The sequence below is a fragment of the Battus philenor genome, unplaced genomic scaffold (assembly GCF_028537555.1).
Source record: "Battus philenor isolate CCGP_79_NKW_IND1 unplaced genomic scaffold, ilBatPhil1.0.hap1 SCAF_27, whole genome shotgun sequence".
Lineage (NCBI taxonomy): Eukaryota > Metazoa > Arthropoda > Insecta > Lepidoptera > Papilionidae > Battus > Battus philenor.
In genome coordinates, this window is record NW_027181690.1 from 10,114,832 (window position 1) to 10,129,906 (window position 15,075).

At 36.6% G+C, this 15,075-nt stretch overlaps 1 protein-coding gene across 1 annotated transcript in view; it reads left to right on the forward strand.

The window, feature by feature from the left end:
• px (plexus) overlaps positions 1–15,075 on the forward strand; it is a 207,535-nt gene that overhangs the window by 106,150 nt on the left and 86,310 nt on the right. The window contains exons 9-11 of the mRNA XM_068768780.1: positions 12,604–12,913; positions 13,538–13,652; positions 14,425–14,547. Coding sequence (XP_068624881.1) covers positions 12,604–12,913; positions 13,538–13,652; positions 14,425–14,547 — 548 coding nt within the window. The remainder of the gene's footprint in view (positions 1–12,603; positions 12,914–13,537; positions 13,653–14,424; positions 14,548–15,075) is intronic.

The window sequence follows — 15,075 nt, forward strand, 5'->3', positions numbered from 1 at the left end:
GGCAAACAATGCGAATCACAAAAGTGTGCACTCTATGTTTGGCACTAATCGGTGTAACATAACTCTTGAAGATGCCCCGTGGAGGGGTGAAACACGTGTTGAGTAATTTGGCGGTGGCGGTTGTGTGATTCGCGTTGTTATTGGGCCTTTTCTTACTTTAGTGTTTTTATAAAATGTACACCAATTACAGTTTAGATGAATCCTCTTTTATTCTAATTGAAATGTTCAAGCTATATCTTTGTTCTTGCTGTCGGCGCGTCTTTATTTACGTCTGCCTCAAAACTAACAAATATTCACCCACTCTCGATAACTGCTTTTCAATAATCATGCGTTTACAAAAATATGTGCCTACCCAACATTCATGTTAAAATTTTTACACTTTATTTGTATCTTTTGCACATAGCCTTCTGGTTAGACAGCTGCATATAAGTTTTCCTTGTTGTTTACTTCGACTTCGTCAGAGTTTGCCGAAAGCGACCGCGTTGTTTAGCACGTGGTACAGTGTAAACATGTCGGTGTTGCAGGAGCGTTTTACTCGCAAAAAATTTACACGACCCGGTTCTATATAATTTTGTTGACAGATATAATAATAATAAAGCTTTCTTCTATTCCATACAGATGACTTTAAAAATTAGTAATTTTAAATAAAAGTTTGAAAAGGACCAATATTTAGCCACCTCCGCACATGCCACACTCTGTGTTTGGCACTAATCGGTGTAACATAACTCCTGAAGATGCCCCGTGGAGGGGTGAAACAATTGTTGAGTGATTTGGTGGTGGCGGTTGTGTGATTCGCATTGTTTGCCGCATACGCATTTAATAACGGGCTGGCGGGCGGTACATTTCATAGCACGACTACCACTGCATGTGCGGAGGTGGCTAAATATTGGTCCTTTTCTTACTTAGGATGGACTTCCGCGAGGTAACGCCTGATTCCATTAAAGTTCGATGGTTTTGTATTTAATTTGTATGGACCCATCAGGGTAAAAGCCTCCTCCAAAGTTTTCCATTTTACTCTATCCTTGGCAACTTGGAGCCACACATGACCTGCCGTGGCCACGATCTCGTCAGCCTATCTGACATTAGGTCTGTCTCTTGTTCTGGTACCCCGTGTTTACCATTTTAAAAACCTTTGTGGTCCATCTGTTATCAGCTAACCAAAGTCGATAGATATACTTGTGTTAAAATAAACGTAGATGAATGATACTCTATAAGCTATTTTAATTATATAATGCGTTATCGGAAAGATTATTGGCGGTGATATAGACCTGATGATCTGAACGTGATAAAAGAAACAGAAGCTCAATCGCGATAACACTCTGATGCAATACTTAGCAGTTGATAGCAATGACCATCAAAATACATGTTGATATTATACAAAAATTTTCTACGATCTTAATTTATGCCCCCACTTAAGCCTTTCTCGACCTCTTATGCCCCCCCTATGTAACATACATAATTTTTATATTAAAGCGAAATAGTTAAACGCATGTAAAGTTCACTTTCTAATTGTCCCACATGTGGGGCGTGGGTCCCACGTTGAGAAATACTGATGTAAAATAAGTATGATGATTTTGAATCAAATTATGACAATCAATATTGAATATTAAATGATTACATTAAATGATTTAACTACAGTATTAAGGATATTTTTGAAATTGATGTCAGAGAAAAATCAATAGAGTTTTTTGTGGGCTCTTTTTGTATTAGAAGACGACTAAATCATTCAAATTTTATTTTAAATTGAGGTGTGTATCGTTGTACGGATATTATTCTAATAAATTCGTGTTTTTTAGCGTTTTTTAAATGTATACAAGTGGTAAGTGTAAATGTTTCAAAGTGGAAGAAAAGGTAATGAATAAGTAGTGTTGATAAAAATATGTAGAAAATTTAAAATAGACGTGTTGAGAGGGGCGCCCTCCCGTCGACCCGCGCCACAGGCCAGGGCAAGTCGGAGGACGGAGGACGGAGGACTGTCCGCGTTGAGTCAGTGCGCGAGCGGCTGTCGCGCTATGTGGTACAAGGGGCAGTACATGGTGCCCGCGCTTGCAAAGGTGCGTTGTATGCGTGCGTGTCGTGCGTCGTGCGCGTGCGTGGCGTGCCCACAGTATAATGTCCGTGTTGTTGCAGCGGGCCGACACGCCCGATGATGCAAAGGTGATTACCCCGTGATGAAGCTCTTGGATTGTTGTGATGTGATTCAAAATTTGTTGTTTTGTGGAGAGTTTTAGTATTTATATCTAATATATAAAATTCTCGTGTCACGGTGTTCGAACTTGAACTCCTCCGAAACGGCTTGACCGATTTTTACCAAATTTTATATGCGTATTCAGTAAGTCTGAGAATCGGCTACTATCTATTTTCCTTACCCCTAAGTGGTAAGGGTGGTCCACCCCTAATTTTTTTTTATTTTTTTTTAGACAATTTTAGTTATTATGATACAGCATACAAAAATGCATACAACCCTAAATTTTCACCCCTCTACGATCAACCCTTATTTTTAAATTGAAAATTAAAATTTTTTTTTTTGCAAAAAAACGTTTGCGGGATCAGCTAGTTGTTTTAATGTAAATTGCGTTAGTTGAAGGTGAGGTGAAATAGGAAAGTATTTTTTAGCTCATACGGTTTGCAATAATTACGCTAACAGAGTGATCAAACAAGTTGCCGTGTAACAAAGTGGCTGCGAACCGTGTGTCAATTCACAAGCCTACAATGTTTGTGTATAGTTAGACCGCGTCGTGAGATCTCTCTCGTCTTATTTGCTTCTCGATTGTTTTGCTGTAGAAAAATCAATATTTATTTACCAGATTACTATTTCTTAGAATTGCGACAGATATACTTTATATCTATATATTTGTATGTAAATACGTTACTAGAATAATTTTATATCCAATGTAGTAAATAACGTACACAGTGAAGTTAAAAAACGCGAAGAAATAACAGTATTTTTGTCAAGGTTTTTACTCTTTGTGCAAATACTATTGTAATAACATTAAAATTGAGTAGATTATGTCAAAATATAATGTAAAAGAAAACTTTAAAATCTATCTATCAACATATATACACATGAGATTTTCACCCATGTGCACTCATCGTATTATCTCTAAAACCATAAAGCTTAGAGATTTGATGTTTAGTAGGAATATTTTTTTTACCGTGTAGAGATCACGTAAGAAAGTATTTTACCAAATTCCATCCATGGGGTGTTAACCAATAATGTTAAATAAGTTCACGAATCGATATGAGTTGAAGTAAAATGACGTTAAGAGATTTGTCCCAGTATTATGATTTAGCATATTGATTGAAACTTTTTACACTAAAGGCTTAAACTTATTAAAATGTACTATAACTTAAATTAATTATTCCTTTACTTGGCTTAGAATTTTTTTTGATGCGTTCTCAACGGACGGGTCCATATTATCTTTATTATTTACAGATATTTCAATTTGATGTTTATTTAGTGTCAGTAAAATCTACTCCAAAAGTATTTACGTAAACGTAATATTTATTTGTAGTGATATCTAAGCAGTGCCAGTTCAGTGGTTAGGGAGGTGTGATTTGCGATCGTAGGTCGCGGCTTCGATCCACAAGATGCAGTTATATATATAATACACACTTTATGCATTAATTATATAGTATTGCCATTGTTCACACAAAGTTAAAGAGAACGCTGCTACCCATGCATCATCATCTGCGTACCATAACACACTGCGATCGCCAAACCGCCTGTCAAGCGTGGCGATTATGGTATATCCCCTATAGATATCTTTGGGGGAGGCCTATACCTTCGCGCCAAACCTATAGGCCTAGAGGCCTATGTTTTCGCTGAAACGATATCTCAATCTACTTTTTATTAGATTTTTTTAAAAAATTCCAAGATCAATGTTTGAAACATTGACAATGATTATACCTGATGAAATCGATAAGATATATTTTATCGATATTTCAATAGTAGTATTAAGCCAGAGTATTATGCGAAAATTTCATCACAAGTGTACTGTCTAAAGAACATTATCTTCGCAGTTATACTTGTAGATCAACAGAGCATTATAAATAGAAGGCACGGTACAGTCAGCAACACAATGTTCATTGTGACGAAGGTGTACAATCGATGTGTGCTATCGGTGATTAATTACGAAAAAGAAAAGTGTTCTTCTTTTTCCTAATTTATCACTACATCCCTTTGAGCCTTTTTAGCAAGCTTACAGTTGATCACCGAGCTATGGAGATTCCTATCGCCTGTCTATTAGGGGGACCGGAAAGTAATGTCGCTTTCTTAAGTTAAATTACACGCGACTACATTTTGAACAAGTTTTTATTTCTAATCAACAATATGTTAACTTTTGTTATCAACAACCTTTTGTCATCTAGTATACAAAACAATGTCAGAGCGGTAAAAATTAACGATTTTTTGTGTAAAATATGTCGACAGAAACGACATTACTTTCCGGATCCCGTAATATATAGGCGGATTAAAGTGATTGACATAGATTGACATAGGTTTTGGAAGTTGAAATTGTAGCAAGCTATGCATTCATCCCTTTAAAGCTTTTACATCTATTTCCAATCAACCTGTATATACGCTTGCTATCCAGGTAGACAAACTTTGAACTTCTCATGCAGACACTTGAACCAATTTTCTCAGATATTACAAGTGGAGTTAGTATTTCTTTTACCTATATGAGGCCCTCTCTCAGTAAGACTCAGCGAGATAGAGATAGATAGAGATATGAGAGAACACCAACAAAGTGGACAGTCAACCTTATAGACGCTGCGCCCGGGGCTATTGGGTATCTATGGTGGAGATTCCATGTCCAAGACCTGAACCTGCAACTGAAATTATGATGAATCTTTAAAAAAAATTCAAAATTAATTTTTGTTTTTAAATTAAATTCTATATAGATCAAGATTAATATTTATCAACTTAATTACACGAGCGCGCGTAATTATCGTCAATTATCTAACATGTGTTATTTATATCGCATACGATATAGTTTTAGCAGATTAATCGACGATTAAACTTATTGGAAAAATTTTCCGCGGCTTCGAGAGCGCTGTGACTCAACGAAGGAAATGTCTTATAAAATGCAATTCATCGATTATCACGACACACACACACATACTTAATATATATATATATATATATATATATATATATATATATATATATATATATTACGCAAATTAAATTTTTATTAGAAAATTTTAACTAATGGTCTAGTTATTGATAATATAGATGTCTTGATTTTGTTTTTTATAAAATTATGATGAGATTATTTATTTGTTATACAATATATGCTATGTTTGGTATTCTTATTGATATATCAATGCTTACGTGTTATTGTAAGCCACTTATAAACTTAATAAATATAATATTTAACTTTAAGGATATACTTCGGGAGCGAATTCGCAACTTAAATAGAGACCCTGACATCTAAGCCTCAAGTCAGCTAGTAGACATGTAATACCAGAGACAACTATCGATGACGTCGTTGAACTCCATACATACATGATGTGAATAAAGGATCTTGAGCAATGGTAGCTAGTGGCAGAGGACTGACGCTTGCTATCGTTTTTTTTTTATTTAATGGGATCAGGCGTTACCTCGCGGAAGTCCATCCTAAGTAATAAAATGACCAATATGCCTATTTAGTACCGATTAGTACTCTGTGTTTGGCACTAATCGGTGTGGCTCATGGCTCCTGAGGATGCCCCGTGGAGGGGTGAAACACGTGTTGAGTAATTTGGTGGTGGCGGTTGTGTGATTCGCATTGTTTGCCGCATACGCATTTATCAGCAGGCTGGCGGGCGGTGCATTTCATTGCACGACTGCCACTGCATGTGCGGAAGTGGCTAAATATTGGTCATTTTATTGCTTGCTATCGTAGCGGGTTCATTTTCCGGAATATAATCTTATATAATTAATACATTTTATAAACAAATTCACGTTTATTTTTGATTATACTTTTATGAAGGGTTTATTGTAAGCATCTTGAAATAGGTTGATTAATATTACTATTTAAAAAAAAAAGTTCACAGGTGACGACTATTTTTATTAGTGAAAAGGAGACTCAATTCATTATTAGTTTCTATCGATAATCAATAGAGGCTTTATTAAGAAGTTGTCGAGCCTTACAAAGTATACGAACAATAAGAGATATTCGCGGCGGTGTTTACAAATACGCATTGAAGATGCCGGCCAAAAGCGCAGGGGTCATGCGCAGATAGCCCGTGCATTGTGTTCTGTCGCAGCGAGGGTCGCGGGTCACGGCCGGCCCCTATCGTCGGGTTATTCTCCCGCCCCGTGATTTGCAATATCTTGCCCGTGCTATATTGTACACCAATAATGCAGATATTTGTTAATGTTACACATTATTATGTACTATATTTATATATTTATTAACACTGTACACTTTAGACAATAGAGACAAAAAAATAAACAATTCATATGATACGTGAGGCGGTGTTATCGCTTGAGGCGATCTCTACCAGACAACCTTTGGATGAAGATGAGAGATATGAAGGATTTAGATATACACGATTTATATTATTTTTATAGATTCAAATTAATATTTGCTGTACCAATTTTGGGATTTAACATTGAGTTTCTTCTCCCGACGTGAAAGCCTTTAGTAATGGCATTGTTATTAGCCAGGCAATAGCGATTCAAAAGGAAAAAGCAAAATAGGTTCAGTCGTTTTAGGCTCCCTTGCCTCGATATGCTAAGCTAGTATTATCGATGAGAGGGAGTTCAAGCCGAAATACTACCTCCCAAAAGTCTAGTCACTCCATGAAGCTCAGAAGCCTCCCATCCGGTGAAATAGTAGCAGATAGAGGCCCGAGACTCCTAAGGAAGTCCTCAAGCTTCTCTACCTTAAAAGAGGTTATAGCTAAGCGCTCTCTGTCGCCGCGAACCCACAGAGTCCGATGAATGGTTCGGTCAGGAAGCGGTAGAACTCCATTGCACGGGCGTCGATAGCATTTTGTTTAAAAATTAAATATAAGGTTTAGTAACAAGAAACTTTAAAAAAGAAACAATTGTTAATTAAAAATTAGGAATGTATATCTTAATTATAATACTAAATGAATGCGGTAAAGGAAAAGAGACGATGTGCGTAAGGATTGTGAACGAAAGAAAAGAGTTTATAAGAAATTGTAAAGAATGAAGGACGATATAGTAAAAGAACTTGTGAAGCATGACAGAAGAGAACGCTAGTAAAGTGATTTATTGAAAAAAATATTTGAAACAAAAGTCCCTTAAAATATAGATAATACAGGGGAATAAGAGGCCACAAAGGGAGGTCATTTAAAAAAACCGCAGAATCTTCAAATGCCTGTTTGTTGAGCGGGAATTAAAGAAACATTGACTTCACAATTCATTGAAATAAATAATGTCACGGGCCTATTCCAGGTTCCAGAAGGAATCTTCGTAATTTGTCAGCATTTCATAGAGTCAATCTCAGATCTATCGCGTTGTAGAAGAACCGCCGCACATTGTGCTTGGGACCAATGACCCGCGTCAAGGAGGTCTCATTACAGTGCATTGGTGTAAAAGTTAACCGATCCGACTCCTCTAGCTACCTAATTGCATTTTAAATGACCTTTCTAATTTTGTATACGAAAACCAATTCAGAAATGAGCTGATGTTTGTTTTAAATCTTTTGGTATGTTTTAAAAAAACTTTCGCTATTATGTCTCTGGGTCGTGCCTTCAACGCATACAAATTCACTATGATTTCTTTTCTAGTTATTTAGTTGACAAGGTATTTGTTCAGCTTAATTAGAATATCGAAATTTCTAGAAATTTTCATTCATTTCTTTTTAAATTCAAATCCTGGGGGCATTTCAATAAATCGTTCCATCTATCCCGGTCACCGACTATCGGTCTGTGTATATATATATATATATATGTATATATATGTGTATAATCTGATAATATTTATTACAGTATCAAAATTTTCTAATCAAAACCCATTAGCTGATAACGGATTCCATATTTATAAGATTATCAGTTATTTTTTAATGCGTCGCTGGTGATTTTGCTTATCTAGTGAATTTATTCAATGAATGCAATGTATATCGAATCCCTGTATCGACATGTTTATCGCGTGTGTAGTCTACGATTGCATTGTAGTCACTACGTCGTAGTACGTAATGTGCTACGGATACGAGATTATCTATAGATGTCAGCAAAAAGGTTTAAGGCACTTATCTATACTCTTCATCACTTCTTATCACTCACTCATGTCAGCTGATAGACGCCAAATGCAAGGCATAAGACTTCCCAGTAGATCACGACAATAGCCGCCAGTCTTGCACTGTCCACATTCAGCGACCTCCCTCGACACTCTTAGTCGTCACTCGAGAATCTTTCGGCATCACCCGTCCATTCAAAAAAAAAAGTTTAATTGATTCTGTTGGAATGCAAAAAACAAATAACTTCTTGCAGTACAAAGTCAAACAAACAATAAACAATAATTAATTTAATATGTATTAATCAGAATTTCGCAATCGCTTTTTTTAACTATATTATCATTACTTTATTATTTATGCAACCATTGATTTTTGGATAGGGTGTACCATACATGTTTACGAAGTACGTGATGGTCCATCATTACCTGTATTTAAAAAGCGAGTCAAAGAGCACTATTTATCGCTAGTTGTCTAGTATATATAATATTTTTAGTTATATATGTTATATATGTATTTATGCTTATATTATGTATATATATTATTTATTATGCTTATTTATGTAAGTATATAATATGTAAGTATACATTTATGTTCATGTTAAGTATGTAATTATGGTCAAAAGTCGTATCTATTGTAAATATTTCAATTTAATTATTGTGCACGTTGTGTCTGCCTTACTTTTTATGAATCTCCTTCCGTAGGCCTACTGGAAGAAATTTCTGGTTAGAAATAAGTAGTGCCTGTTGTGTCAGTTATATTTGTATTGTTACTTTAGTGTTTTTATTGTGTACAATAAACTGTTAAATAAATAAATAAATAAATACATTAACTAACAGAAAATGTCAACTAGCAAGCATCTGTTTAAAGAAAAAAGGGACCTTTGATGCATATTGTTTTTTTTTTAATTGCTCTATTATAAATATATGTTCGTTTGTTGTGTGTAAAATAGTTTTGCAATATCTAAAGATACATTTCTTTATATTAAATTACATATATAAGAAGAGTCCACCTTCCCGATGTCCGCTACCTTAGCCGTATCGTTGTGTTTGTTTGTTGACCCCGCGCGATAGCCGCAGATAACCCACCGCTGGGGTCGAGTGCCCACCGCCCGGAGAGATGTGACTGTCGTAGATAGTGTCGTGCTCCGCGCCAGGAGATAACGACTTCTCCCACTCCGCTTGGGGTACGATAATAACACGACATTCGTATATATTTTGTTGTAAATAGTGATGATTTAACAATCAATTCTGTTCGTCTCGTGAATTCTAGATGCATCATCCCTTACTTCTTTAACTCCTTCTGATACTCTTTTTCAAATGTTTTATTTTTCCAAAGTCTGGTCTACATTTCATGTCAAGTCTAACATAAGTAGGCGATATATGTTTGCATAAGCGCAACATTCTCTTACAGGCTAGTTGCACATCCACAGAATACAGATAAAAATAAAAAAGTACAGAGAAATTAATAAGTAAATACTAAACAAATTAAAAAAAAAACAAATTGTAATGTTTCAAAAAGATATTCCTTTTATATCTTTTTATATTTTTTCCTAGTTATAAATACGTAGTGCAATAATTAAATATATGCCTGTGTAAAAGTACAACTTGTTTAATGCTTACACGGTTGGGTATTACACTAACATCAAATCTCAACTGTATGTCCTTTGTTGAGTCCAAAGCTAAATTAGCTACTGTGTATTCTGGGAATGTTTAGAAAATATTTTACACAAGAACAGCTCCTGTGCGCCCGTATGTAGCACAAGTATGATCGTGTGTAGAATGCTGTAGCCATCTGTGGGATAGATCGGCGAAGTACCAGCTCGAAGCCTTGGACTCCACACAGAGACGAGCAAAGAGGCTGATTAGTAACGATTCTTTGGTGAGCACTTTTTATCGGTGATCTATTGACTGCATTTTAGAGAGTGTGCAGTAGAATTACACCAAATAATTCCCAAATCTCCTTTCTTCCATCGGATGACAAGACACGGAATCACGACGTCCATACACGGTTGAAATTCCTTCTACCCGCACTGAGTGTTTTGCCAATACTTTATAGTGCGAACAGCCAAGGAGTGGAACTACCTATCGACGTCATTTCCAACTATAAATTAGGAGTCTTCGAGACGAGAAAGAATGGGTTTCTTTCTTCTGTACCATCGTAGACCTCGTCATCGCTTATCATTAGGTGAAACAGAGGTCAAATACCGACCGTTGAATAAAATTCCGTTATAACTTCTAGGAAAGGGTACTGTGAGGTAGATGTGATAATATAAAACAGCGCCCTCTTTTAGCAATTCACACGCCTACAGCAATAAATGAATCAGTTTTATCATTCTTTCATCATTATGTGTCTGAGAAATCATACGAATTTTAAAAAGATACGTAAGGTTACTCGCTCGTATTATCCCGGTTGTCACAATTTACCTTTTGATAGCCACATTTCGATAACTATATCTACTGCAACAAGGTTTTACTTATAATCTAGAGTTATCTTTAACATTCACCTAAAGCTGATAATGTGGCGAGATAAACAGCTGTATTGAACCGGCTTAAACTGAATCCTATTGGATCGTTTATTATTAATTGTGTAAATCGAAGAACTGAAGACGAAGCTGTGATCAGAGATGTCATGTAAACAGAAGTTACATGTAAGCATAGAAGAATGAGACATTTTGTTGTTAGCCTTGTGTGCTCTTGTCGAAATTCAATCTTCATTCAGAGACGGTTCCGAAATTCGTCACGTGGATTTACTTATTTTCGCGCCTTTCTTTATAAGGCGGATGAAACTGATATCTGTAATTGTAAAATACTTTCATAGAATCCACTTTTATTATTGATAACTCCAACGTCGGGTTTTAAGTCAAAAGGAGTTAAATCTGAACCTGTTTCAAGTAACAAAGCTACCTTAGGAAATGCAACCCGGGCTGTTGGTTTCCTCTCGATATTTCTCTTTCAGTTCCGACCAATGTAATTATGATATACTTAACGTTATAGAACCTACGACCTGCAATTGTTAATCTCGGTGCTTAACTAAAAAGTACTCGAATCCTTTATCTGTATACTGTCTACAAAATTCAATACAAAAATGGCCGTTAGGTATGCTATCAGCGATGCGATACGCTATCTTCGTCTTTCTATAATCCGCTGGCCGGTAACTCGATCGCGATACTTTTGTTATTTATAGTAAATTTATTTAATTCGTCGTTTAGATTCAAAGATAAAAGTAATAACGGTTTTTACGGTAAGTTTAGATGACAAACAATTTTGATTTTTGGAAATGAAATTCTTATGAAATAGCAAACAGTCGTGCCAATTGTATCGATGACTTTATTTGACTCTGAGGTTTTAGAATGGTCGTTTAAAGCATTATCGACGTATCTGTCTGTATTTTAGATAAACAGGGACTAATTTTGCAAAATTATTTCTTTTTCACACGTTTTATCATTTGCTTTCTCTTTCTTTTTTCCTTTTTAATGTCATTTATTCTTTTTTTTTTCAATCCTTTCATTCATCACCTCACTTTCGTCGCCTTCCCACCCGAATACTGCAGATTTACATAAAAAAATTGTTAAATCAATTATCAAAAAAAAAACCACGTTTCTAGTTAGTTCCTCTTAATAGATGGCGCGTGACGAACTGACAAACATAATTTAGAACTGACGATTGAAATGATCTTATATAATGAAGGTATTTTCACCAAATTTCACATGGAGTTTCTGGCCGGCTTTTGTCAGGAGATCAGCGTTCTAAGCCCGTGGTAGTTCAAACGTCGATTATTTTAACATTATAAGTAGTAACTTATAATGTTAAAATAATCGACGTTTGAAAAGTGCATGCAAATACCTACTTGAATAAAGATAATTTGAATTGGTGCAAAGCTTATTTTGAGATATTATGTAAACTATATATTGTGATGAGGACTGTTTACAGGATGTCACTCTGAAATATGTTGCATTCATTTATTTTTTCTGTCAGAATGCGACTGGCTAATAAATTGTGACAATGTAAAGTGTGCAGGGACAAATAGTCAAGAACAAATAATTTTAATATACAGCTATCCATATTTTAAAAAGGATTTCTTTAATGAATTAATGTTATAATAACACTGTATGTTATTTTTGAAATCAGTAATCTTTAGATAGGGTGTAACACACATTAATCCTTTAGCTACGGCAATGTGCTACGTCTGAATGTAACCTCTGGATGGAAATCGATGTACGCATAGTAAACGTCACTGGGCCCAGTGGTAAATAGTCAATAGTTATACACTGACGTCATATATAGGCGATACTCGTGTACAGAGGATGTCAAGCAGTTGTCGTTTGTAACCGACCCTCTTAACGAAAAGTTTAATTTTTTGTGCAATGTATGATGTATGATGCGCATGCGTAATGGTTGGTGTGCTCTTACAGTCGCGCGGCGTGTGCGCGCACGAGCGCGTGTACACGCTGCGCACGCGGCCGCCGTCGCTGCTGCCTCCGTCGCCGCTGAGCCTGGCGTCGTCGGGCGACAAGTCGCTGGCGGCCGCGGCGCGCTCGCCGTCGCTGGAGCGGCCGCCCAGTCAGGCCACGGCCAGCTTCGTGTGCTACGTGTGCGGCGTGCCGGCGCCCAGCAGCCAGCTGCGCCTGGTCTACTGCTGCCCCAACCCCGAGCGCGAACCCTACTACCCCTTCATCACCGGCCTCAAGCCGCACCCGGACGCGAGCCCCATCAGTCCGCAAGGTACGCTACCCCACCTCGTGATCATCACAGCAGTCTATACACGCTCACTGCAACACACATACATATAACAAAGATGGTCAGTACAGTGACTTTCGCCATTTTATCATTAACTGTTTCCTAATCTTCATCGTAAACACTAAATTTTCTTGTAAAAGCAAAATTATGTTTTTCTTTTAGATGACTTTAAATAAAAACGGATTCTATATTGTATGAAATTGGGCACTTCTATCGTATTTCTTAAAGAATTAAAAGTTAATTACTGTGTTTAATGGAATCAGGCGTTACCCCGCGGAAGTCTATCCTAAGTAAAAAAAGGACCAATATTTAGCCAAATAAGGAAGTGGCTAAATATTGGTCCTTTTCTTACTTATATACTGTGCCCGTGTAGCGGTAGACGCGGCTTCGGTAGGCTCTCTACTAGGTAGACCGACTACATAGTTAAGTCGCTGGATTCTGGCAGATTTTGGGTGGAGGCCTACTACAAGCCCGTGAGCTTCTATCGGCTGACATGATGATGAGTCTGTGTGATGATTTAAAGTGAAATCTGTTGTCAATGTACGTCTTGTGAAGAGACAAAGTTTGACACAACGTTGTGATGCTCGAGTCGTACAATTGTGCTTTCAGGAATGGTTCAGATATGCGCGTCGTGCTACAAGAGCATCCCGCACAAGTACCCCGCGTACGGCGAGAACGGGGAGCCCAACGCCGCGCACAACAACGCGCACACCAACAACATCAGGTCCGTGCAACACACACATCACATATCCCCACTACCACTCTTAACTACATCACACTTGCATCATTTACAACACTTATTGTACCGTGTTATATATGAGGAACATTATATTACAACTGTTAGCAATGCTAATGTGTTTTTAGTCACCGGACAAAAAAAGTCTGTTATGACACTCATCACCAAATTGATGATGCCACGCCTGGAATTATAAAGTGACAACTAGAGATTTTCCAACTCCTTTCGTTCCATGATATGATATGTTCCAAATATATAATTTGCTACGAAACATAATTCCCTTAGGAAACCCTTAGTGTGCTATCTTATCATTAAATATAGGGTGAATTTTTTGCAAATAGAGTTTTCCAAAGTTTGCGTAGTCGATTACAGGAGTGCCAACGGCGAGACGGAGCACATCTCGACGATATAATTTTTAAAAAATAAATTTTAATAAATTATAATTACGGTAAATAAATCATAAACAAAATAGCATTTGTACTTTTATTTCTACACATGTTTCAAATATGAAAAAATTTATGGCCCACCCTATAGTAAGTAACGCTTTGCATACAAACATTCCATGACATTTTTTTAAAAAAATCTTGTTTTGAAAGCCTTATGAACATGATCTGAGATTCTATTGTTAAAGCGTATATATTGATCACAGAAAGATTTCCCTATGAACTCTAAGAACTTAAGTCTTAGGCCATGAAAGCGATCGCATTTTATGAACAGTCCCAAGGTTGTCGGGTATAGATGTAACGTTTGCACATTTCAGGTTTAAGCCGTACGACATGAAGAGCTCCAGTTCCAGCCAGTCTGCCAAGCGGCCTTCCAACGCGCTCTCCGGCAGCCCGCAGAGCCAGGTGGTCGCCGGCGAGAACGGCATGGGACTGTACAGGTGACCACCCACTTTACCATCACCATACACCCTCATTTATTTTTATGCATAAATTTGTATGTGTATCTCTATATATATATAAGTAATTATCTATCTATATATAAAATAAATATGTTATATTGTATCTATCTATATATAAAGGAACACAAGGATAGTAAACAGTAATTAATTTTAATATGTAGTAATCCAAATCCTGGAAAAGCTTTTTATGCATTACATTGTTTGTTATATTTGCAACCATTAATTTTAGAATTTTTGTGTGTACTATACATTAATTGACACTAAATGAGCTACACATTCATCTGTTTAAAGCTATTACACTTGTTAAGCTACCACTCTGTATAATTATTTTTTAGAAAAATAGTAAACTTTTTTTGGAGGCTCCGAAAAAATGCCGAAATTGAGAGTTTAGTAGCACAGCCAAATATCATTGGCGAATATAAACCTCAACGAATCCGCTGGCTTAGTCACTTAGAGCGAATGGGATCGGATCGGAGCGTGAAGGTAGCGTACCTGGAAAAACCGAGG